The following is a 25,375-nucleotide window of genomic DNA, read 5'->3' as shown; positions in this document are numbered from 1 at the left end:
TCTGTCCGGTGCCTTTCCTGGTCTCAGACTACGGATTGCCTTCAGTACTTCCTCAAAAGATGGCACCTCAGCCAGCCACTTGCAGGGGGTGACTACTTCCAATATTTGAGGGACTGCAGCCTCAGCAGGGTCATCCCCACTTTGCCCCATGATGTTTTCCAGGCTGAGGGATTTCCCCTCCCCCAGGACCTCACAGAAATGCTCAGCAAATCTGCAAACCTCTTCCTATACATATACAGTTACATATACACACAATACATATTGTATAAAAACAAATTACCTAACGCTACAAACAATTATATTTTCCTTAATGCTCGGGCTCGGTGAAGGCAGCGTAAGGTGGGGCTTACGCCTCGCGTAAGGTGGCTGCCCACCCTAACGCTCGCTCCACGGTATTCATCCGCAACCTCACTACTCTGCACTATTTGTGCTGACGTAACTAAAGCAAACATTTCCGCATATAGATTATTTTTACATGATTTATGGGAGCATTTCCGTAAAGTCGGATTTCCGTAAGTCGGGTCTTTCATAACCCGGGGACTGCCTGTATATCGTTTTTTGTATTATTAGTTAATGTAACTCGCTGACCCGTCCCTACTCGACATCTGTGAAAAAAAACTTCAAAGCTCATCGGATTCCTCCAAGATAAATGATTCTGATTCTGACATATAAACAGCATTCAGTCCATTAGTCTATTGGCTTTTCAGACCAATGTTACAACTGAGTGCACAAGTTATATATCTCAGACAATGGTAGCAACATGATCGATGATGGCGATGTCCCCGAACCCCGCCGCCCATCGTTTCCTGTCCAGCAGCACACGTGGGAACACCTGATGACGGACGCTTGTGTTGCGCCCGAATTGTCATGATTTATTTTATACCTACGTGACTTTACCGAAAGAACCAAAGAGTATGGGAACAAAGGTGATTTTTTTTCTACACACCTATTGTCAATCGTGCCACCCGCTAAATTAACTCATTCTAACCGACAATCGGTGGAGTTAACCCATTTCTGAAATAACTGGATGGCCCAGCTCCACTGAAACCTCACCGTCTCTTCCCTCTTCAGCTTCGCCTGCAGAGCTTCGAGCCGCGGCTGCGAGGTGTACTCGTAGGCGCTGGACATCTCAAACAGGCAGCAGTACCACTTATACACGTTCACTGCACGCGGCACACACAAAAGGCACCATGTTAAGTTGCTTCATAGTCCCGGGAAATACCGCAACCACCATCCCTATAGCCACCACCACATCCCTACCACCACTATCACCGTCACCACAACCACCGGGATTATTGGTGCCACCGTCACCTCCACCTCTACCACGACCACCACCATCCCGACCGCCACTACCATCCCTATTGCCACGACAATTCTTACCGCCACCACTGCCACCATCACCAAGCACCGGCACTACTGCTGCCAACCATCGCCTCTCCACTGCTGCCACCATCACCTTCACCCACGCCACCACCATCCCTACCGCCACCACCATGCCTACAGTCACCACCGCGACCATCACCACAACCAAAGGCACTAATGCTGCCACCGTCGCCTCCACTACCACCACCACAACCACCATCGTCCACAGCCACTGCAACTGTAATGCAGTTCGTTAATCAATCTCAGCGAGTAACATCCTGCTCTTTAATCATAGGATGACGACGTCACTCAGCTACCAAGCAACATTTTAATAAATGCTGAGAAAACTCTATTAAAAAACACTGTTTTGAACATATATGTATATATTTGGGGAAGAACAATACATAGTGCATTATGCGATGCACTTGAGCATGGCTAAAACTAGTGGCGAGTGCCATCTAAACAGGCCTTGACCAACCCCCTTCATCTCCCAGCACTGTCCCATGTAGTGAAGTGTAATCAAATAACCCCAACAGTTTACCGGCTCAGAGAAGCCTGCATCCAACAGTGGGTTGACAAAGGACTGCACATTGCAATAAGGTGGGGACCATGAAGTGACAAATTATGAGTGCACTCAAATAAAAAAAAGCATTGCCAGGTCAAAAATGTCCCCCTCTAGTACTCGATTAGCATGGCAGCTCATCTGGCCACTGCGGCCATATTAAGTCGCGGGGCTATATTTGGGAGATGAGCCTCAAACTTTACCAAACTCACCACATACACTCAAGCACTCCCATCGCCACAACTTCGTGTGGCCACATGGGTGGTACGAAATTAAGTTGCGGGAGGGCCGTATTCATCCCGTGAGCCTTAGGTTCAACTACTCTTGTCTTACAGCTTCACAATACTCGCGCTACACCCTCCGTCGCATGCCCACTTCCGGGTCGCATTAAAAGAAGATGTGGGCCACGTCAGGTCCGTGGACGCGAGTGGTTTGTTTCATGCAAGGGGGCGCGTACACGCGCGTGCAGCAATTACCTTCCTTGCTGTTGGCGTAGAGGTATTTCATGAAGACACGACGGGGCAACATTTTCATCACGTGCTCATTCCTCACCGTGTTGTCCACCTCAATCTTCCCCGGGCTGCAAAATGGGCACAAAATAAGTTTTTTAAAATCAAAATCCGAAGTTAATTTCCTACCGAGTAAAGCCCACTGAGCCGAGAAGCTCTTTCTCAAGGGCAACTCGACGGGCATACAAACCATTCCACAATTACAGATTTTAAAAACAAACTTAATTATAGCAAGCATGGTGGCAAGATGTTGACTACCTCGCCTGGTATAGAGGAGGTCATGGGTTTGATCCTAACCCTGACGTCTATATATTTGGAGTTTGTATGTTCGCCCCATTGTCGTGTGGATTTTTCCTCCGGTTTTTCCCTCCACATTTAAAAACATGGTTGCTATACATTTCCACATGATAAGCCACTTCATTACTTGGTAAAATAAAAAAAAGTTATAAGATGCTTTCAAAGACCACGCGTGTGAGCGGCTCAGCCATGGCTCCGCTCAGGATCCGCTCACATGAAACATCGTGATCTATTATTTTTCTACCTACGTGACTTTACCAAAAGAACCAAAGAGTATGGATTAATGCAGTCACAAAAGCTTCAAATCAAGATTATTTGTATTTCTCTCAATTTCAATGGATTCTCTAATTAGTCTTGGCCAGTAACAATTAGTTTTACACAACACTTCAACGTTATCACAATCAATTGAGTGGCCTTGTTGGCAAGCATGTTCTGCCACTGCCGACAGTTGTGTTTGAAATAATGTAATATTTCTTTGGTGTTCTTTTAGTCATACGCTGATGTTACGTCCCGTCTGTCCAATATAGCATCTGCCACATAAGCAATTAATCCGATATACACCTTCTGTTGATAAATTAGGTAATTCGTCATTAGTACAAGATATCAGTTTTTGAATTTTGTGTACTGTAACAATTCTTACTTTAATGTTTTGCTTTTGCAGAATATGGGCTAATTTGCCAATTACTCCTGAGATGTGGTATTTTAATTGTTTTAATAATCTGATTCACTTTCAGCAGTGTTGCTTCGAATCGTGATTTGGCATTCAGAGCTCAGTTAATTTGAGCATTATTGTAGCCATTCTGTCGTAGTACTTCTTTAACATGTTTAATCTCTCTCCATAGACTTTCACCATCTGACACTGTTTTAGCGCGATGTATGAGCGTCTTGATAAGAGGATTTCTGAGCTGGGTGATGATGTGAATCTGCATTCAGAAAGGCATCAGTGTGCGTTCCCTTTCGGTAAACGCTGTGTGTTATTTTGCCATTTAGGTCATGTCCAAGCCAAATATCTAGGAAAGGGAGTGTGTTATTCACCTCCGTTTCAATGGTGAACTGGATTGTGCATTGAAATTATTTAGAAATGCATTAAGTGCATCTTTACCATGTGGCCAGACAACCAAAGTGTCATTAACATATCTAAACCAAAAACATGGTTTTAATGTACTTGAGGCAAGTGCTCTTGTTTCAAAGTTTTCCATGTACAGATTTGCTATAACAGGAGATAAAGGAGAGCCCATTGCTGCTCCTTCCTTTTGTTTAAAGAAATCACCTCTTCATAAGTAGTATTGTTTAAACAATGGCCAACTATACCCTTTGTGAAAGTCACGTAGGTAGAAAAATAATAGATCACAACGTTTCGATCACAACACAAGCCATCGTCATCAGGTGGGACAACCACAGCAATAAAAAAACTGCTGAAGTAGGCGAGAGATCTGCCGTGGCACGAGATTATATAGGCCTTGGCAGCAGGGGGGGAGAGAGAATGGTCAGCTAGTTTTGGATTATCTTTTGGTAAACCTGTATTCTTTACTAATGTATCAATTTAAGCGCCTCATTAACTCAAAAATTAGTGAATAGAGAAATCACATAAAAACTCAGAATATCATTACGGTTATCTTTAATCACATTCACAAGATGTTCTGAATTTATTATGAATTAAGATGTCCTACTGATGTAGGGCTGTATTTGTTTAGTTATATATTTTGCTAATTTATATGTGGCAGAGCCAATGGCACTTACTATGGGTCGTAATGGGATGTCGATTTTACGAATCTTTGGTAGCCCATACAGTCTTAGGTGGTTGAGGCCTTTGGCTTAAATTGGATTAATGAATTTGCAATGATTGCAGTAGTCTTACGTTCTAAAGTATTAGTTGGATCTCGTTTAATTTTAATGTAGGTACTTTCTAATAGTAAATTATAATTTTATTATTATAATCGGCTCGTGACATCACTACAGTAGTGCGGCCTTTATCAGATGCCAAGATTTGAATATCTTTATTTAATCGAAGCTCTCTTAAGGCTTTTGCTTCATTCGAGCTAATATTTACTTTAGGTACTTTATTTTTCTCAATTATTTTGGCAACCTCGTACCTAGTCATCTCTGCCTCATTATGTGGAAGGTGTCTTACTGCTGATTCTACCTCAGCAATTATCTCATCTACTGGAATTGTGCGTGGGGTAACGGGAATGTTAAGGGCTTTAGAAAGGACGGAAATCATGTCGCAGGTTAAAACAGTGTTACTTAAGTTCATTACAGTTTTTAAATTGTTCGTTTTTAGTTGGGACTTGTTTGTTATGAAGTATAGAAAATTTAGTAATTTGGTTAACTGATTATTAATCGTAACAATGAACTGATTACTAATCTATTATATAATTACGTGTTAGACTAGTGTAATAACGCAGGCTGATGACAGGAAGGAGTACTGACAGCAGGGGGCAGTATACACGTCAGGAGGAGATCAAAAGGGAAGCCAAGGACAGGGGTCCATCTGGAAGCCGAGAACCCGCTAGTAGGTTCTAGAAGGGGGGGGGTGGCGAGGACGGGGCGAGGCCACGCCAGGAGGATAAGAGGTGGCCCGGGACGGGAGCTCGGGCCTGTTGCTGTGAGTGGACCCCCCTCGCCGTGTCGCTGTTCGTCACCTTTGTCGCCGCCGTCTCGACCACCTGAAGACGCCGCGAGCTAGCCACCCTGTCAACTGCTAGACAGTGCCAACAAGAGACGGATGTGTGACTGGCGTGTAAGCACATAGGACATCTGTAGTCCCCTGACGTGTGGGAATAGAGGAGGTGTCTTAAGAACCCCATCTCGGAGTGAGTCACTGCATTACCATAGAATCATTAGATGCTACTTTAGAGTTAGTAGATACTACTATACAGTCAGTAGATACTACTGTAGTCAGTAGATACTACTATAGAGTAAATAGATACTATAGATTCAGTAGATACTATAGTCATTAGATACTACTATAGTCAGTAGTTACTACTATAGAGTCGGTAGATACTACTACGGTCAGTAGATACTACTGTAGTGAGTTCTAGCGACGTCGGAGATGGATCTTGGAGGCAACACTTTATTTAAAACAAATACTTGGCAGTACAGCCAAAACTCACTCAGGGCAACGACCCTTCTAACCACTGCCTGGGGAAGTACTGCCTCCAGACTAACGTGCCCTATCACAGGACAACAACTATGGGTCCTCCGGCTATGGGTGGCTAGGGGAGGCTACTCTAACCTGACCTAGCCAAGGTGTGGGTTTCCGACCACTGGCCCACTCGAACCCGGCCCTCACAAGGACGTCGGGCCGGGGGTTCCCAGGGTCTCACCACTGAGCCACACAAAGTCCCAACCCTTACAAGGGCAGGGGTGCTAGGGGTCAGGGTCCTATCTAGCTGGTCTTCTGGCTTCTGTCTTGGACTGACCACAGACCCTTCCCGGGGTCCAGCTTTTATACCTAGCACCCGTGCATCAGCCGTGGCTCCGCCTACCTTCTAGAGAGTTCCAGAGGGGGCTCCGGGGGACCCCAGGACACCCCGTAGCCCCCTCCTATTGGGAGGGGTCCTGGGGGATCCTGGAACCCTCACAGCCCCCACCTGCTTTTGGGATAGGGATATAACGACTGCCCCTGCTGGACCCTGACTGCCCCTGCAGGTAAGTGTAGACAGCCCATGGACATCGCTACACTACTACAGTCAGTAGATACTACTGTACAGTCAGTATAATACTGTAGTGGTATTGCACTGGCTGCTGGAAAAAAAGGGGACGTGCGGCGTACGGCAGTCCTGACGTCAGCAGGCCAGGATATACACGAGGATCTAGGGAAAAGGTCACAGAACCGGCACACCAGGAACCCGCTAGTAGGTTCCAGAAAAGGGGCATGGCCAGGGGCGGAGCGAGGTCACGCTGACAGTATAAGAGGGGCCCCTGTGGCGTGGGCTCCCCATCATCGCCATTCTTCTCGTCGTCGTCTCCGTCTCTACCATCTCGGGGCGCAGCTAGTCAGACAGCCTACCAACTGTCCTTGCTGAGTAGCATCGCCGATAATAAACGGACCAAATATTAAGTGTGTTAATCCCGATGGTGCTCGTTAATGAAGAAGCACCTCCAAGTCTCATCGTCTCCGAATTAGTCACAACACTACTATAGTCAGTATATACTACTACAGAGTCTGTAGATACTACTACAGTCAGTAAATACCCCTACAGTCAGTATATACTGCTGCAGAGTCAGTAGATACGACTATAGAGTCAGTAAATACTGCTATAGTCAGCAGATACTGTTTTAGTCAGCAGATACTACGACAGCGATACCTTGATTTTCATCCAATTGACTTTCGTCGCTTCGCTTTTTCGGCCGTTTTCAATTATAACCACATTTCAAATTTCATCTACGTGGTTTCCTCTTTCGTCCGATTTCATCCAACCTTCCACGACGTTCGCGCCACGCGCCATCTTTTCGTTCAGTCTTTGAATAGAAGTCGTTCAGTGAGCATCTCTTATATTTGTTCATTCATATATTATTAATACTGTACTTATTTCTGTGATTATACTTTAAACAATTCATAGTTATTTTAGTGATAACAGTATAATAATACAGTGTTTACTTAGGCAAGAATAAAAGTATTTAAAGGCATAAGGCGATTATTTATTTAATTAGTTTTTTATTTATTCTTATGTTTATTTAACTTTTATTTCTGTTTATTTAAGTTTCACACGCATGTGTTATATAGTTATTGTAGTTATTTGCATGTACGTTTTTATATTTACTGTAGTTATTTGCATGTACGTTTTTCGCTGGCCAAAATTAATTTGCAAGTTAAATAAAAGCTCTGCTTTGATAATGAAAGTGCAAGGTATTCCTGTATAGAGTCAGCAGATACTACTATAGAGTTAGTAGTTGCTACTATAGTCAGTAGATACTACTGTACAGTCAGTCAGTAGATACAACTACAGAGTCACAATAGATACTACTCACTATTGTATGTGGGGTGTGTAGGTATATATGCCTACGGGAGGGGGGGGGGGGGTTAAAATATTTTTTGATGGGGGGGGGGGTAAAAATATTTCTTGAGGGGGGGGAGTTGACAATTTTCGGAAACCTTTAAGATCAACTATTAACCACCCACGTTCTATTACTTTTTGATTCAGGACTTCTGCAAGCCTCTTATAATTTTGTTGATGGACAAATGGACAGACAAACGGAATGCCGGACTTTCACAATAGCTTCGTATTTGTGTATGTTATGTTTTTAAGAGAAGACAAGTTTTGAAATATATTTTTCCCCCAGGCAACGCCGAGTACTTCCTGCTCGTACATACATAATTGCCTCATTTGTTGCAACTGGTGGAGCGGCCTTGTTATCGGCACAAACATGCATACAGGCAAGCCACTCTTTAGGTAGATGCCCTTTATTAACCGAGAAGATCCTCTGCAGAATCTTTAAAATAATAATTAATATATTTCTAATTACTTAATTATTCAGAGTTGCAGGACACGTTTTAAGGAGAGTCCTGCATAGGGTTTTTAGTTTAAGATGTTTTCAGCCAATGAATAATGAGCATTTATTTTAAGTGTCGGAGGAACCACAGCACCCGGAAATAACCCACCCGCGCAAGGGGGCAACACTCTCTCCCCCTTACAGATGTAAACAAATGGAAATTAGTAAACTTGCTGTTGACTGCCTTATCCTGACGAACCAGGGTATGGGGCACCCCCTTCCTTGACACCCACGGGAAGGTAGTTTTACAACATCTGTGCGGCGATCCACCATCCCCAGCCTCTAGTGCTGGATTACAGGCAACGCGCATAGCCATCACCGCTCGGCTCCTGCTACGTTGGGATATTTGGTCAATGTCATACAAGTGCACTTAGCACACAGTAAGAAAACTGGAGTACCCCAAGAAAACCCAGCAAGAGAACGAGCAAATTATATTGAAGAGCACCAAGTAGATCCAAGAATCCATTGTGGCACTGCCACCTGTTCGCCAGCGTTGGAGGCGAAAGGTACTCACAGTGCGATGGGCAGCACGGAGAGCTGCATCGACTTGAGGGTGACTTGTCCGAGGTTCTGTCCCTTGTTCATCAGCTGGCCTTCCCACACAATGTAATGTCGTTTCGGTGTGACCTTAGCTGCGAAACAAGCAAAAATAAATAAACAGGCTGGCAAACCAGTCTTTTAAGGCAGCCCCTCCCCAAGCCCCAACCCCCATAGGAAGTGGCCAGGTAGTTCAGAAGTCAAAGAGCTGAGCCGGCATGCTTGAAGCTCCTGGGTTCGAATCAGTGTTTCAGCCCGGTTACCGAACAGGACACATAACTCCCATTACATTAAATGTAGAGGTGCAATTAATGTGGTTCAATTCCAGACTCTTGATATAATTAAAACTTGTCTGTCATGAGACAGATTACTCTCTGTAGAATAGAGGATGGGAAGGTGCTGTACCCTAATGGGTGGATCAAAGGTCACCCTGAAGGGATCTCAGAAGTAGTTCTAGGACTCCACTTCTCAATAGCGGAAGGCTACAATGAAAAACCCACATGGTTTTGTCTCAAGACATGATGCTGATGGCACAATTGGGATAAAATTGGCAAAAATATAAATGTAATTAAAAAGGCAAATGCATTAAGGAACTTGCCTGTGGAAACCCTGAAAATGCGCACTGAAGTAGATGGGCATGTAATTGCAATAATTAGTCACTGTCAGCTACCACAAATCGTGTAACCATCGCGAAAGCATGTGTAACAGCGGCAGTGAAAACCAAATCAATAACACCAGTTTTTTTTTACAAACAAGCACCAATAAATAATGATCAAGAAAGTCTATGATTTTAATTGCTGTGGGAGGCTGTGGTGGGTGCCACAAAATAATGAATTAAGCTAAAAGTTATCAATCACAAAAAAATACAATACTTCCTTTAACCAGGAAAGCCTTGCCATGTACAGGCACTTGATTCACATGGGGTATTTGCTCGGGATGTTTAGCCCAAGATTGTGACCTCGTTATTAAACAATATACACGAGTTAATATAAATGAAGAGCCGTTGTGCGAGTGTGTGGTGGCAGTCTTTAGCAAATTAATCAATGGTGTCTTTATACCTGTGTTCTGGACAGTGGGTCGGCTGTGAAGAGAGAAAACAAGAACATCATTGTCTTTGCGCGACCGACTTGCTTAGGCTTACACAATGGGTGTTGTGCAATTTTAATCGCATCTCAAAAACCACGTAAAACACAAGGTCTCAGCGCTATAATAAAATTCTGCGTTGCATGAGTGCAAGTTGGGATTACTGACATGTGTTTGATGATTACAATGCATCTTATAATTATATTATTCGATGGAGCGGAGGTACATCAGTTAGCACTCTGCGCTACGAACCCGACCAACTAAGTTTGATTCCTGGTCATGGCTAACATCTGTGGAGTTACTTCAGATCCGGTCTTGAGCATCCCTCACTTCACTCTCCACATTTGAGCAAACCTCACTGACGAGCGTAATGAAGTATGGTGAACATAAAATACTTGGAAAATAAGAAATGTGCACGCTACAATGGATGGGTGGAGTAAGGCAGAGAGATAAGAGAAGTGAGGACCATCACAAAATAACTGGGGGTACCAAGTATTGTGGACAAAGCAGTGAAAGCAAGACTTGAGATGGGATTGGCCATGTGGTTGCGAGTGCAGCGGGAAATATCAACGGAGGATTTTTTTTAAAGCAGAGATTAGAGAAAGAGGCCGCGCTAAGATGAGATGGAAGGAAAACACAAAACAGGGACATTAAAGTGGTTGGGGTCTCCTTCATATGGATTTTTCGAAGTAAAGGAAACAAAAAGGAACCAATATAACTTTGTGGCGAGTCTGATAAAAGATTAAATTGTATCAGGAGCTGCTTGATGTATAGCGTCCGTAAATCCTGTGCAAGCGCAACATGAGTAGTGGTCTGTTACGAATTGAACAGATTGTACGTCACCACGTGCACAATAGGGTGACAATTGTGGCTCGGGTCAGAAGAGTGAGAAGTGGCGGGGTAGTGGTATGGGTGGAGACCCCGGGCGGGTGATCCCAAAAGAATGTGGGAATAGCTGTCGGAAGATCTGACAGCAGTTTGTCTTACCTTTTGTCCCTGAGAGAAACGGATATGCCGTCTCCTTCGTAGGAGAAGGCCACCATGGCATACGGGCAGACCTGGCGCGGTCGACGACAGATGTCCAACTCTCCAAACTCAAATAGGTAGCACTGCCAATGAGAAGCGTGGAGATTCACAAAATGTCATCCACCACCAGAGGAGAAGGTCGTGTGGCTCCGGGATCACGGCACTAAGCCGGCAATGCTGAGTGTTGTCAGTTCGAATTTCAGGTTTCGGCGACTCGTGATTAAATGGGGTTTTCAAGTGTACCGAGTTCATGGTCTGAGCCTAGGGAGACAGACACCAATACGGTCACCCATTGCGAAGACCATCCAGATTCAACCCTGCTTATCTTCCGAGATCTGACGAAAACGGGCACATCTAAAAGTTATCTATTAATTGCCATTTTACATACATAATAGTTATTATATTAGTGTTACAACAAAAATGACAATTGATACTCTTTATCAGCCATGATTAATCCACTGCTCGATGAAGGCCTCTTCAAGCAGTTTACATCTCTCACGATGCTGTGATGTAATAATCAGAGCACACCAGCCAATTTCATCACTCTACCTCATCTGTCCCTATGTCTGTCCATATGCGCACGCGCGCTTGCGAGGGATTTGGCTCTCGGACCGTGGGGTTTACGTAGAAAATTTGCGGGCGGCACACTCCGAGCCCCGCGGTGGGGATAGGCTATTCCGTTTTCCCATCCGTCACCTTTAAATTAGTATAAATCGCGTTTTTGTGAGATTTTTATTTATTTATTTTTGCCGCCCAAGCTGCAGGGGGTTTGCCCCTGGCAACGCACACACGTCATCGGTGGAGGGTGGGGGGGGGATTTCTCCTTCGCGTTCAAAATGCAAAAAAAATACACGCGACGCTGAGGTAAATTCATCAAAGTGTCACGTCCTCTTCTCTCCCCTCCCCACACCAATGTGTGGACTTACTATTATAGGGTCGGAAAATACTAATATTATAGCGCTTATACATCGTTTTATTGTAGCGTGGGCGGGGGGGGGTAGCGGCCCAGCCCCCAGCCTCGGCCAGCTGGGAAATCTAGGCGAGGCCGGGGGCTCTGCACGCCACTGTCAGGTGAGGACTTTGTGCTATAGAGTCGATATATACTGCTACTAGCGGGAAATACCCAGCGTTGCGCGGGGCAAAAATAGATTTAAAAACTTCTGAAAACTTAAAAACATAACATACAAATGAAAATAAAACTTATTTAAAATTAAACCCAAGCGTGCCAAGAATCGATTCTTTAAATCGCGCAAAGGAATTGAATGTTGTAGATTACTTTAGAATCGTCTTGAAGCGATGACGCGCCACAGAAACATCCTGGATAAACCAGCAAATCTTAAAAAAAAACGTATTATAACGCTGTGTGCTCAAATCCCAGTGTGATGCAAGTAAAACAATAGCAACCATAAGATAGATTAACCATTTAACACGTAGGCTTTCGAGACCAATATTATTCATAATCAACGTTTTTGGGTTTAGATCGCGTTATTTATAAATGTGTCGTAACCCTCCACCACCCGACACGGCCAATCAGTTAAAAAGTGTCACGTTGACATCATCGGGCAATTCGCCAGAATTCTGGCGAATTGCCCGATGATGCTGGATGCAATTACCAGCGAAACGTCGTACTCAAATTGTAAATGTTGTGGTTTCACGCTTCAACACACCGGTGGGCTAAAGCAGTGAACTATTTGTCTTTTATCAACGTGACACTTTTTTACTGATTGGCCGTGTCGGGTGGTGGAGGGTTACGACACATTTATAAATAATGCGATCTAAACCCAAAAATGTTGATTATGAATAGATTAACCATGTTTTCTAAATCACCAAAATAAAGCTATAAAAATAATGTAACAACAGGAATCATAGGAACTGTGATTCTCATTTAACAATAAACGATATACATAACATGTACGACCAAACTTGCAGCCATAACTGGCAGCATGACACTCCCAGTGTATGATGTGCGAGTGAGTCAGTGGTAGTGTGAGTGTATGATGTGTTAGTGAGTCAGCTTATGATGAGTGAGTCAGCGTATGAGTGAGTGTATGATGAGTGAATTAGTGTATGATGAGTGAATTGGTCGGTGGTTGTGTGAGTGAGTTTATGATGTGTGAGTCAGTGTATGATGAGTGAGTCAGCGTATGATGTGTGAGTGAGTCAGTGTAAGATGAGTGAGTGTATCACGGCATCCTCCACGTCAAAGGCCTCCCCGCAATCACGGTATGCTAAACATTTCGAACAGACACACATTCACAAATTTGCCTTTTACATATGATATATAAGATAGAGTCAGCATGTACTACTGTAGTGTAAGCAGGTACCACCACAGTCGGTATCCACTGCTGTAATCATAGCAGGTACCACCACAATATGCACTGCTGTAATCATAGCAGGTACCACAACAGCAGCATGCACTGCTGTAATCATAGCAGTTCCACCACAGTCAGTATGCACTGCTGTAATCATAGCAGAAACCACCACAGTCAGTATGCACTGCTGTAATCATAGCAGGTACCACCAGTCAGTATGCACTGCTGTAATCATAGCAGGAACCATCAGTCAGTATGCACTACTGTAATCATAGCAGGTACGACCACAATATGCACTGCTGTAATCATTGCAGGTACCACCACAGCAGTATGCACTGCTGTAATTATAGCAGGTACCACAACAGTAGTATGCACTGCTGTAATTATAGCAGTACCACCACAGCATTATGCACTGCTATAATCATAGCAGAAACCTCAATATGCACTGCTGTAATCATAGCAGGTGCCACCACAGTCAGTATGCACTGCTGTAATCATAGCAGGTGCCACCAGTCAGTATGCACTGCTGTGATCATAGCAGATACCACCACAGTCAGTATGCACTGCTGTAATCATAGCAGAAACCACAATATGCACTGCTGTAATCATAGCAGGTACCACCACAATATGCACTGCTGTAATCATAACAGGTACCACCACAATATGGGAATAGGCTATTCCTTTTTTACGTTCGTCACCTTTAACTTAGTTAAATTAGCGTTTTTTGGCGATTTTGCATTAATTATGTATCTCCACGCCCCGCCCAAGCTGCAGGGGGGTTGCCCCTAGCAATGCATGCACATCATTGGTGGAGGGTGGGGGGGATTTCTCCTTCGCGTTCAAAATGCACAAAAAATACACGCAACCCTGACGGTACATTCATCCAAGTGTCATGTCCTCTTCTCTCCCCCCCCACCCCAATGTGTGCACTTACTACTCTAGGGTCAGTACATACTAATATTAGTGCATAGTTTTCTTGTAGGATTATTGTAGCTCGGGCGGGGGGATGGTGGGGGGGGGGGTAGCGGCCCAGCCCCTAGCCTGGCAATGTCTCACCTCCTCCGACTTGCCAATCTAGGCGAGGCCGCGAGCTCTGCACGGGACTAGGCCTCACCACGCCAATGTAAAGTACCATTTTATTGAATCTTTCGCTAAGAACTTAGGTTTATTGTTTACTATTATTAAACAAATAAGTAAAAAAATATTACAAACATAATGTTTGTGTGCAGATAACAACTCAGGTTCATTGTTTACTATTATGAAACTAATAAGTTGGCTAATATTACAATAATAATGTTTGTGTGCAAAAAACTAATTTTTCATTATTAGGTTGCTCAATATTTCCTTTTTTTGGTGCGTTTTTATGACGCTACGACGGTGTACTGCCAGTCTGTGCTGTGGACTGCTGCCTGCTGATTCATTAACGTGAGTGCACTGCCACTATTATCCACACTGTTAATTTTGCTTTTGCCCATTATGAGTGTATACCTCACTACTGCCAGCCTTTCATGTCAACTGTATCCTGCTTTTTCAGCTGCTGCCTGTATTGCCAGATTTTTATGTCCACTGTAGCAATGCGATTGCGATGCTGATAGCTGTGCCATCATCGGGGATTGCTGTGCACGTCCATATGTGTGTGTGAGTCGATGTGTGTGGTTCAGTCCATATGTGTGTGCATGTAGGTCCATGCGTCTGTGTGTAAGTCCATGCGTGTGTCTTTTTCGAACCGACAATGCCCTATGTGTGTGTGTGTATGTCGATGTGTTTGTGTGTCAGTCCAAGTGTGCGTGTCAGTCCATGTGTGTTTATCAGTCGCTGTGTGTGTGTTAGTCGATGTGTGTGCATGGCTCCTTGTCAGTGTGTAAGTCAATGTGCGTGTCAATGTGTGTGTACACGTCCATGTGTATGTGTGTCAGTCCATGTGTGTGTGTGTAAGTCTATACATGTGTGCGTGTCACTCGATGTGTGTAAGTCAGTGTGTGTGTGAGTTGATGTGTGGTTAACTCCATGTGTGTGTATCTAAAGTATATGTCTGTGTGTGAGAGTCCATATCTATGTGTGTGTACGGCAATGTGTGTGTGAGTCTATGTATGTGTATGTGTGTCAGTCTGTTGTACATATAGGCCTTTTTCCAAAAAAAAACATTAAGAATAATTCTGCCAATATTTTTTTTAAATAATCAATCGCGGGGTCACTTGGAGCAAAAGGGGGTGATGTAAAACCCTCCCCTCACGAGCAGCCGCCTTTCACACTCGGGACCAGAGAGCCGGAGATAAGCCATAAAACGTAATTTAAAAAAACCAGGCATCGCCAACTTCTCGGGCAGCGAAAACCAAACAGGCAAGTTTTTTTTTAGGTTATTTTAGTTAACGGAAAAGTCCAAAAACTTAGCGACAAGAATAAGTGAACATAAACAAAATAATAATTATGAAGTATTAGACCAAGGGTCATCTACAAGAATAAAAAGGCGAAATAGGTCAACTACGCGCAACCAAGATAAAATGTATTCCATAGAGAAATCCTCCCAGCCGCCTTTGTCTACCAAAAGCATGTGGTAGCAATAAAATCACAAAGAGAAGAGGGGGGAGCAGGGGAATGACAGTCACAGGGGAAACCCCTCCCTCCAGAGAGTTTATTGCGCAATCAGAATCGGGGTGAGGCAATTTAAGCCATCTGTTTTCTACGAATGAAAAGATGGCTTGAGGGGGACAGAACCCAGGCCAGGGTGAGACTTAACAGATTGCTTAATAAATCAGAACACACACACACACACGGACACACGTACAACTCCCCCCGCCCACAGCAAAGAGCAAAATCAAAGGATGTTCCGGTCCTTTGTGAGAAGGCGAGCCGAGGGGAGAGAATTTAAGATATAACCAGAGACACAACCATACATCGAGGCTACTCCAGCCAGCTACTACAAGGGCTACTGCAAGGGACAGAAGAGCTATGACCAGCAAGCAGACTCCAGGGCAGGGCCTCGAGATCGACCATGGGTGTCGTGTCTCGCAGAGAGAAGGGACGATGTGTTGTTAAGAGCTGAGTTCGGCATGGACCGACAGAGTATCGCTGAAAGTTTTATTCTACATTTATCCTGATGTTTTGAGTTGCTTGCAAAGTCAAGGATTGTGATAAGCTGTATTGTACTAAGCTTTCACAGTTGTTTAAGAGGGTGCGAATACAATTTGCAAGTTTTTGAGAGTGAGTCCCAGCTCCCACGAGCAGCTGCAGCTCGAGATGAACTGACGAGCAACGTAAAAGCAATCAACCTCGAGAAAGGGCGGAAAACGCCAAGCGTTGACCAAGCCAGCATCACAGAGAACCAGCTGCACGCGCAATCGTGCGCCGCCAGAGAGCACGGAGCAGGAGAGAGCACGCAGCAGCGTCACCGAGCTCCACCGAGCAAGGGTGTCAGCTGCCAGCAGACAAGCGACAAGCGTTGTGCCGACTCGGCTCATCCAGCAGGAGAAAGAGCCTGACCAGCCGCCCGTGAGGAAGAGGAGAGCGCCGGTGAGAACACCGTGGGTTCGACCCACACACACACCGACCAGCACTAGCTGGGAACCAAGACAAGAGTGAGGAACGGCGACCAGCAAACGAGCTGGTGCATTGCCAAAGAGCACGGGGCAGGAGAGAGCGCGTGCAACCAGCTCATCCAGCAGTGGAAGGTGTCTGCAGCTGCCAGCGGACGAGCGGCAAGAGCGATCGAGCATCTTCAAGGACAAGCATCGTGCGGACGCAGCTCATCCAACAGTGGAAGGAGACGGCAGCTGCCAACAGACACGCCCCGAGTGAGAGGGAGCAACGAAGCCGTTTGTATAACACGCCCACCCTCACACGCTCACACCGCTCCACAGAGAACAAACAAAATTTTGGTACAAGTGTAATAAACGACTGGACCACGATGTCTGGCTCAGTGTCCTTTATTCGGTTCGTGCTGTACACCCACACGGCTGTCTTTACTCTGTAGCTTCTCCACGGTGCTGACTCCAATGTCGGCCCGATCCACTACAGCAGCTCCGCTGCTGTTTCTCTCACACAGCCCCCCTTGGCTGTACTCGCTGCAACTCCTCTCCCTCCGCAGCTCTGACAGCCTCTTGCTGTCTCTCTCTCTCTCCGCAGCTCCTCCTGGCAGCCACACCGCTGCCTCTAACATGCAGCCCTCTCTCTCTCTCTCTCCGCAGCTCCTCCTGGCAGCCACACCGCTGCCTCTAACACGCAGCCCTTCTGGCTGTCTCCTCTGCAGCTGCACACCACTCCGCAGCTTCCTCTTATCTTCGGGGTTGGCTCCCGATGGCCGTCGGCGCCCCCCCCTCTCCACACTCGCCCGCGTGGCCTCACTCTTTTCCGCTCACACCCCGACTGCCTTCCCCTTCCGGTTTACCCGCTTAAGGACCCGAACCTTCCCCCCACGTCACATGACTCCACCCCCCGTGACGTCACATCCGGAAGGTCGCTTACGCCCGCATTACACCACCCTCCCCCGTAGAAAAATCCCAGCCGACCTCGGCTGACCAATAGCAAATCGTAATGCGGCGAACCGAGCTTCCCCCCCTAAAGGACACTAAGCATACAATGTAACAGCAAGAACAGCAACAACAACGCAATTAACATCAACGAACGTACAAAAAGCATGCAATAAATACAACTGTAAGAAAAAAATAACAAGACAGCAACAATCAACGAAACGTAAGCGATTTGGAACGTGTGCGGGTCGCCGGCCCGTCCCGGACGGTCGGCGGCCCACTCGCAGAACGGGAACGCGATGAAAGTCGAGGAATGACAGGGGGTAATCCCCCTGTCGCAGCTGGAAGTCCACCGCCGTCCCGTGTCTCTAAAGAGTTAGTCTTGGGCTTGTCCTGTGACCGTGCCCGCAGCTGGGTCGGAAGGGCTGCAGGGCTCGAAGGTCCCGCAGACCTGGCAGGCGTCCTCCGAGCAGGGCCCCTCGTCCCCCGCAATGTCACGGCCGGCCTGTCTGGAACAGGTACGACAGGCGCTCTAGCAAGATCAATGGACGCAGGCAGGGGAGAGTCAGCAGCAACAGACCCCGGCAAGGCAACATTGGGGGATGACGCATCATGTAAGGGAGCAACATATGGTTTCAAGCGCGACGTATGCACAACCCAGCGACGAGACCCAATCTGGACGCGTGCTGACTGTGGGTTGGGAACCGCAATGAGGCGTACGGGACCATGCCAGGGTTTGTGCAATTTCGGCGAGGTCCCCGGACGTACCTGTGGACAATGAAGCCAGGCTAGGTCCCCAACCTTCCAAGGGCACTCCCCCTCAGACCGTCGCGCATATCGCTCGTTCCGGGCCTGGGCTTTGGCCGTAGCCACGCGGGCATTCTCCCGCGCCTCCGTGACTCGGCGAACCGTGTCCTGAATGTATTCAGGAAGTGGTTTACGAGGTCCCTTCACCCCAGTTCCCAATTGCACATCCACCGGCGGCACGTTTTCCCGACCATACATAAGGTAAAACGGCGAATATCCTGTAGCCGCATGAGGCGTCATCCTGTACGCCGAAAGCACCCCGGGGATGTGCAGATCCCAATCTGATTGTTGTTCACTCACGGTATGGCAAAGCATGGCAGACAATGTCCTGTTCAGCCGTTCAACCATACCATCCGTCTGCGGATGGTATGGGGATGTCCGTACTTTCTTAGTCCCAAGGCCCGCGCACACTTCCGCCAATAATTTAGAAGAGAAATTCCTGCCCTGGTCCGTGAGGAGTCTCTCAGGCGCCCCCTTATCCATAATATACCCAAACAAAAAGGCGTCGGTAATGGCCGCGGCCGACTGATCGGGCAACGGCCAGGCCATCGGCCAACGGGAGAGGTACTCAACCCCTACCAGCAAATATTTATTACCCCTCGCCGATGGTGGAAAAGGTCCCAATATGTCCAGTGCCACCAATTCATTGACTCGAGACACCTGAATCGACTGGAGAGGCGGCACGTAAGGATGTTTCGGCGGCTTACGTCGTGCACACGCAGGGCACGCGCGCACGTGCCCTACGACATCTGTCGCCATGCCGTGCCAAAAATAATGACGTTGCAACGTCAACAAGGTCTTCTGCACCCCTAAATGTAAGAGAGTGTCACAATGGAGGGTTCTAATCAACTCGAATCGCAAGGACGTTGGTACCACCAGGCGCCAACGTTCCTGGAACCCCTCCCGCCACATAAGCAGACCATCTCGGAGAGCGGTTTGCGGCCCCACAGCCGTACTCGGACTCCCATTGTCCTTAGCAGACCGCTTCCGCAAGGACACCAATGACTCATCCATCATCTGTTCCCGGATCCAGACAGACCGCGGCAGATTCAAAACCCCGTCAGCCGGTCCCGGTTCCATCGGAGTGTCCGACTTCTCGACGGCCAACGTAAGCGGCTGAGGGGGGTTTGGAATCGGCGAACACCTATGCGTCCCCGACTCACATTTACAAGGGGCGCACCGCGGTAATCTGGAAAGTGCGTCAGCGTTCGCATGGCGCACTCCCTTCCGATGTTGAATTTGGAAGGAAAATTCCTGTAGCGTGTCCAACCAACGTGCCAACTGTCCGGATGGCTGGTCAATTTTAAGGGCATATTGCAAGGCCGCATGATCCGTACGCACAATAAAAGAACGACCGTAGAGGTATGGTCGAAATTGCCGTAGGAAAAAAACAACCGCCAATAGTTCTCTGCGAGTGACACAGTAGCGGGTTTCCGCAGGAGACAAGACTCGGCTACCATACGCCACGACACGCTCTACACCCCCTTTAGACTGTGATAACACCGCCCCAATACCTGTGTCACTCGCGTCCGTATCAAGAATGAATGGGTGATCGAAATCGGGATAATCCAATGTTGGGGCCGTGGCCAATAGATCACGCAGACTCCGAAAGGCCGCCTCCTCCGGCTGTCCCCAAACAAACTTCCGTCCTTTACCCGTAAGGAGATGCAAGGGCCTCGCAATCGTCGCAAAACCCGGCACAAATCTTCGGTAATACGAGGCAAATCCCAAAAACCGCCGAACATCCCCCACGGTGGCCGGAGTCGGCCAATCCCGGACGCACGCCGTCTTTTCCGGATCCGTGGACACTCCCTCAGCACTCACAATGTGCCCCAAATAGCGGACGGACCGTTGCAGTAGGTGACATTTCTTTGGTTTGAATTTCAATTTGGCAGAACGCATCCTCGTGAACACTGTCTCCAGCCGCGTCAAATGTTCATCAAATGTGCGGCTGAAGACAATGATATCGTCCAAATATATAAGACATGTCTCCCACTGCAACCCCGTCAAAACGAGCTCCATCAATCTTTGAAATGTAGCAGGGGCCGCATTCAATCCCATCGGGAGACAGTTGAATTGAAATAACCCCTGCGGCGTACGGAATGCGGTTTTCTCCCGTGAGGACTCGTCAAGGGGAAGCTGCCAAAATCCCGAAGAGAGGTCCAGTGTGGAAAAGAACTTAGCCCCCGACAATGCGTCGAGGGAGTCATCCATACGCGGCAGGGGGTACGCATCTGCCACCGATATCTTATTCAATTTGCGGAAATCAACACAAAATCGCAATTTGCCATCCTTCTTCTTAACCAAGACGACTGGAGCGCCCCATGGGCTGTTAGATGGCGATATAATGTCCGCAGCCAACATGTCTTCCACTGCCCCCCGTACGTGTTCTCGCTCCGCAGGACTCATCCGATGCGAATTTAATCGAATAGGGGCAGCATCGCCCGTCTCAATGTGATGGTAAAGCAACGAAGTGCGGCCCAAATCCAAATCATCGGAGCTGAACACATCGGAATATGTCAACAACAATTTACGCAGCGCACCACGTTGCTCCATGGACAGGGAAGAATTTTCGTCACATAAATGAGCAACCCAACGATCATCCGAACTCCTTGGCTCGGAAACCCCAGCAACAACTCCCCGGCTATGTGGACAATCATGGGTCGCAAACGCCGTAGTGGCATGTGCCACAACCGTACCGGCCGGGACACGGACGTTTTCTCCCCCCGCATTAAGCACCTGTAAAAACGGTAATTGATCCGGCCGGACGATGGTCTGTGCCCCCACTAACGCCAACCCGGTTGTTATCGCGGCGGACGGTGACAACAAGACCCCTACTGCTCCTAGCCGATCAGGCAGGGGCTTCCGATACCGCAAGGGTATAAGCATCTGTGTACCAGGTGGGATGTCCACAGATGCGACGGACAGCGCCTGCACTTGTACGGCCGAAGCAGGTCGCCCCCAGGGCGACGGCAGAAACGAGATTTGACGGCCCCCCGGCAGTTCAATACAATTCTCATTGATTTTGATCAAAATGGGCATCTTAGCCAAAAAATCGGTGCCTAACAAACAAGGAACCGCCAAAGATCTCGATATCAACACAACACCCGAGGCCGACACATCCCCAATAGATATCTTAGCATCCACCTGACCCACGATACCCATGCTACCCCCGTTGGCAGCGACGCACGACCCATAAACCGGACGCACAGCCCCCGGCGGGATGCCCAACAGATGAAAAATGACATCCGAAATAATAGTCGCAGACGCGCCGGAGTCGACCAAAATGCGTACGTCCACCCCTTGTATAGACCCCGGTACAGTGGACGAGCCCGTAGCGGCCGCGACGACTCTCCGTGCCAACTTGCGCCATTGCGTGACCGAGCGACAAGGCCCCGTCGAAGGGCATGCTTTAACCACAACGTTAGGATGGCGCAACGACGGTGATGGGTGAGGTGTAAAGCCTTGCCGAGTGTCTGGTGCGTGCCGACATGCCTGTTTCGGAGGATCTTTAGCCGACTTGACCGGTGCCGAGGCCTCCTGCTGCGGCGGAGCCGGGAAGCGGGCCCAGCAGTCTCTGGCGTAGTGGCCCCTACGCCCGCAGCGGAAACATTCGGCCTCATTGCGCCGAAGCGCAGGCCTCGCCTCCTGACGGCCCCGTTCTGGTAGCGCCGCGCGCGGTCTCGGCCCGCCGCGTCCCGTCCATGGAGCGGAGGCGGCCGTCAGTTGTTGAGGGCCCCGGTCATCCGGAACATAGACAGCCTGCGCAGGGTTCCACCCCAGCGCATCCCCTTCTTTGACGGGCCCCCCCGTCCACGCCGTCACTTGTTTCCAGCGACGGAGGTTGAATTGCGCATCGAGACACTTAGCAGCCGTCCGGGAAGTTAGCTTCTCATGCCCACACACAGGCATGGGGATCCCTAGATCCCGAGACAGCTCCAACATTTTCCCTAATATGAGAGGCTCGAGCAGGTCCTGTGGCGTCTCAGGATAAGCTGCCATGGCCAGCTCCAGCACCGCACCCCTGAACGCCACGGGCGACTCCTCTGGTGCTCGTTGTCGTTGAGCGAATCGCCGATGCGCATCATCTGGTGGCTCATAAGCATCGGCCATTTCTTGAAAAACACCACATAAAGTTGCCTTCTTATCGGTCGTTATGGAACGGAAGAATCGGACAGATTCGTCGTCCAGGAGAGTCGGCAACACCTCCAAAGCCTCCGCATCGGTCCATCTTGCTGTGCGTACCGCCGCCAAGAAGCGGCAGGCGAACGCGCTCCAGTCCCCACCGACGGAAAATTCTTTAACCGTTGTAAGGTGGCGACTCCGACTCCTCTTCCCGCCGTCTTCCAATGGTGGTGGTTGTGATGGCAAATTCAAAATGGCGTCGGCCCGCGGCGTGGCCAAGATGGCGGTTTGGCGCCACGGAGCGCGCAAAATGGCGGCCTCTTGCCGCGTGGGCAACGGCGGCGGCAGGACAGGCAACGTGGCGGCCCGCGGAGCACCACTTGCATCATCCATCGTCCCTGGCGCGACGAGATGGCATAGATGCGCCAGGACGTCCTTAAGTGCCTCCAGTTGTACCGCCATCGCTTGCCATCGTTGATCCGCGTCTGATGATGTCGACGGACCCGCCACCGCGCCAACATCCTCCACTCCCGTTCCCGTGGTCGCCTCAGCCGGGCTCTCCTCCACCACCCCAACAGGATCCGTGGTTGGAGGGAGTTCGTCGTCGTCGGACGAAGAAGCCGATGCAGGCGCCGGATTAACTTTCTTCCTCACTTGTTTCGACATGCCGTTGCACTTCCGACACCAGTGTAATAAACGACTGGACCACGATGTCTGGCTCAGTGTCCTTTATTCGGTTCGTGCTGTACACCCACACGGCTGTCTTTACTCTGTAGCTTCTCCACGGTGCTGACTCCAATGTCGGCCCGATCCACTACAGCAGCTCCGCTGCTGTTTCTCTCACACAGCCCCCCTTGGCTGTACTCGCTGCAACTCCTCTCCCTCCGCAGCTCTGACAGCCTCTTGCTGTCTCTCTCTCTCTCCGCAGCTCCTCCTGGCAGCCACACCGCTGCCTCTAACATGCAGCCCTCTCTCTCTCTCCGCAGCTCCTCCTGGCAGCCACACCGCTGCCTCTAACACGCAGCCCTTCTGGCTGTCTCCTCTGCAGCTGCACACCACTCCGCAGCTTCCTCTTATCTTCGGGGTTGGCTCCCGATGGCCGTCGGCGCCCCCCCCTCTCCACACTCGCCCGCGTGGCCTCACTCTTTTCCGCTCACACCCCGACTGCCTTCCCCTTCCGGTTTACCCGCTTAAGGACCCGAACCTTCCCCCCACGTCACATGACTCCACCCCCCGTGACGTCACATCCGGAAGGTCGCTTACGCCCGCATTACACCACCCTCCCCCGTAGAAAAATCCCAGCCGACCTCGGCTGACCAATAGCAAATCGTAATGCGGCGAACCGAGCTTCCCCCCCTAAAGGACACTAAGCATACAATGTAACAGCAAGAACAGCAACAACAACGCAATTAACATCAACGAACGTACAAAAAGCATGCAATAAATACAACTGTAAGAAAAAAATAACAAGACAGCAACAATCAACGAAACGTAAGCGATTTGGAACGTGTGCGGGTCGCCGGCCCGTCCCGGACGGTCGGCGGCCCACTCGCAGGACGGGAACGCGATGAAAGTCGAGGAATGACAGGGGGTAATCCCCCTGTCGCAGCTGGAAGTCCACCGCCGTCCCGTGTCTCTAAAGAGTTAGTCTTGGGCTTGTCCTGTGACCGTGCCCGCAGCTGGGTCGGAAGGGCTGCAGGGCTCGAAGGTCCCGCAGACCTGGCAGGCGTCCTCCGAGCAGGGCCCCTCGTCCCCCGCAATGTCACGGCCGGCCTGTCTGGAACAGGTACGACAGGCGCTCTAGCAAGATCAATGGACGCAGGCAGGGGAGAGTCAGCAGCAACAGACCCCGGCAAGGCAACATTGGGGGATGACGCATCATGTAAGGGAGCAACATATGGTTTCAAGCGCGACGTATGCACAACCCAGCGACGAGACCCAATCTGGACGCGTGCTGACTGTGGGTTGGGAACCGCAATGAGGCGTACGGGACCATGCCAGGGTTTGTGCAATTTCGGCGAGGTCCCCGGACGTACCTGTGGACAATGAAGCCAGGCTAGGTCCCCAACCTTCCAAGGGCACTCCCCCTCAGACCGTCGCGCATATCGCTCGTTCCGGGCCTGGGCTTTGGCCGTAGCCACGCGGGCATTCTCCCGCGCCTCCGTGACTCGGCGAACCGTGTCCTGAATGTATTCAGGAAGTGGTTTACGAGGTCCCTTCACCCCAGTTCCCAATTGCACATCCACCGGCGGCACGTTTTCCCGACCATACATAAGGTAAAACGGCGAATATCCTGTAGCCGCATGAGGCGTCATCCTGTACGCCGAAAGCACCCCGGGGATGTGCAGATCCCAATCTGATTGTTGTTCACTCACGGTATGGCAAAGCATGGCAGACAATGTCCTGTTCAGCCGTTCAACCATACCATCCGTCTGCGGATGGTATGGGGATGTCCGTACTTTCTTAGTCCCAAGGCCCGCGCACACTTCCGCCAATAATTTAGAAGAGAAATTCCTGCCCTGGTCCGTGAGGAGTCTCTCAGGCGCCCCCTTATCCATAATATACCCAAACAAAAAGGCGTCGGTAATGGCCGCGGCCGACTGATCGGGCAACGGCCAGGCCATCGGCCAACGGGAGAGGTACTCAACCCCTACCAGCAAATATTTATTACCCCTCGCCGATGGTGGAAAAGGTCCCAATATGTCCAGTGCCACCAATTCATTGACTCGAGACACCTGAATCGACTGGAGAGGCGGCACGTAAGGATGTTTCGGCGGCTTACGTCGTGCACAC

General features: G+C 48.9%; 1 protein-coding gene across 5 annotated transcripts in view; it reads right to left on the bottom strand.

Annotated features, from left to right (window-relative positions):
* The window catches only part of LOC144947376 (uncharacterized), a 110,560-nt gene that overhangs the window by 37,804 nt on the left and 47,381 nt on the right, over positions 1 to 25,375 (bottom strand). For all 5 annotated transcript variants that reach the window (XM_078876658.1, XM_078876659.1, XM_078876660.1 and 2 more), the window contains 5 exons: positions 10,834 to 10,955; positions 9,822 to 9,844; positions 8,741 to 8,858; positions 2,401 to 2,504; positions 1,054 to 1,163 (listed from right to left, as the gene is read on the bottom strand). In XM_078876658.1, coding sequence (XP_078732784.1) covers positions 1,054 to 1,163; positions 2,401 to 2,504; positions 8,741 to 8,858; positions 9,822 to 9,844; positions 10,834 to 10,955 — 477 coding nt within the window. The remainder of the gene's footprint in view (positions 1 to 1,053; positions 1,164 to 2,400; positions 2,505 to 8,740; positions 8,859 to 9,821; positions 9,845 to 10,833; positions 10,956 to 25,375) is intronic.

Source organism: Lampetra fluviatilis, chromosome 44, assembly GCF_964198595.1.
Source record: "Lampetra fluviatilis chromosome 44, kcLamFluv1.1, whole genome shotgun sequence".
NCBI lineage: Eukaryota > Metazoa > Chordata > Hyperoartia > Petromyzontiformes > Petromyzontidae > Lampetra > Lampetra fluviatilis.
The sequence above is the reverse complement of the archived record's forward strand: the minus strand, read 5'-3'. Positions and strand labels throughout refer to the sequence as shown.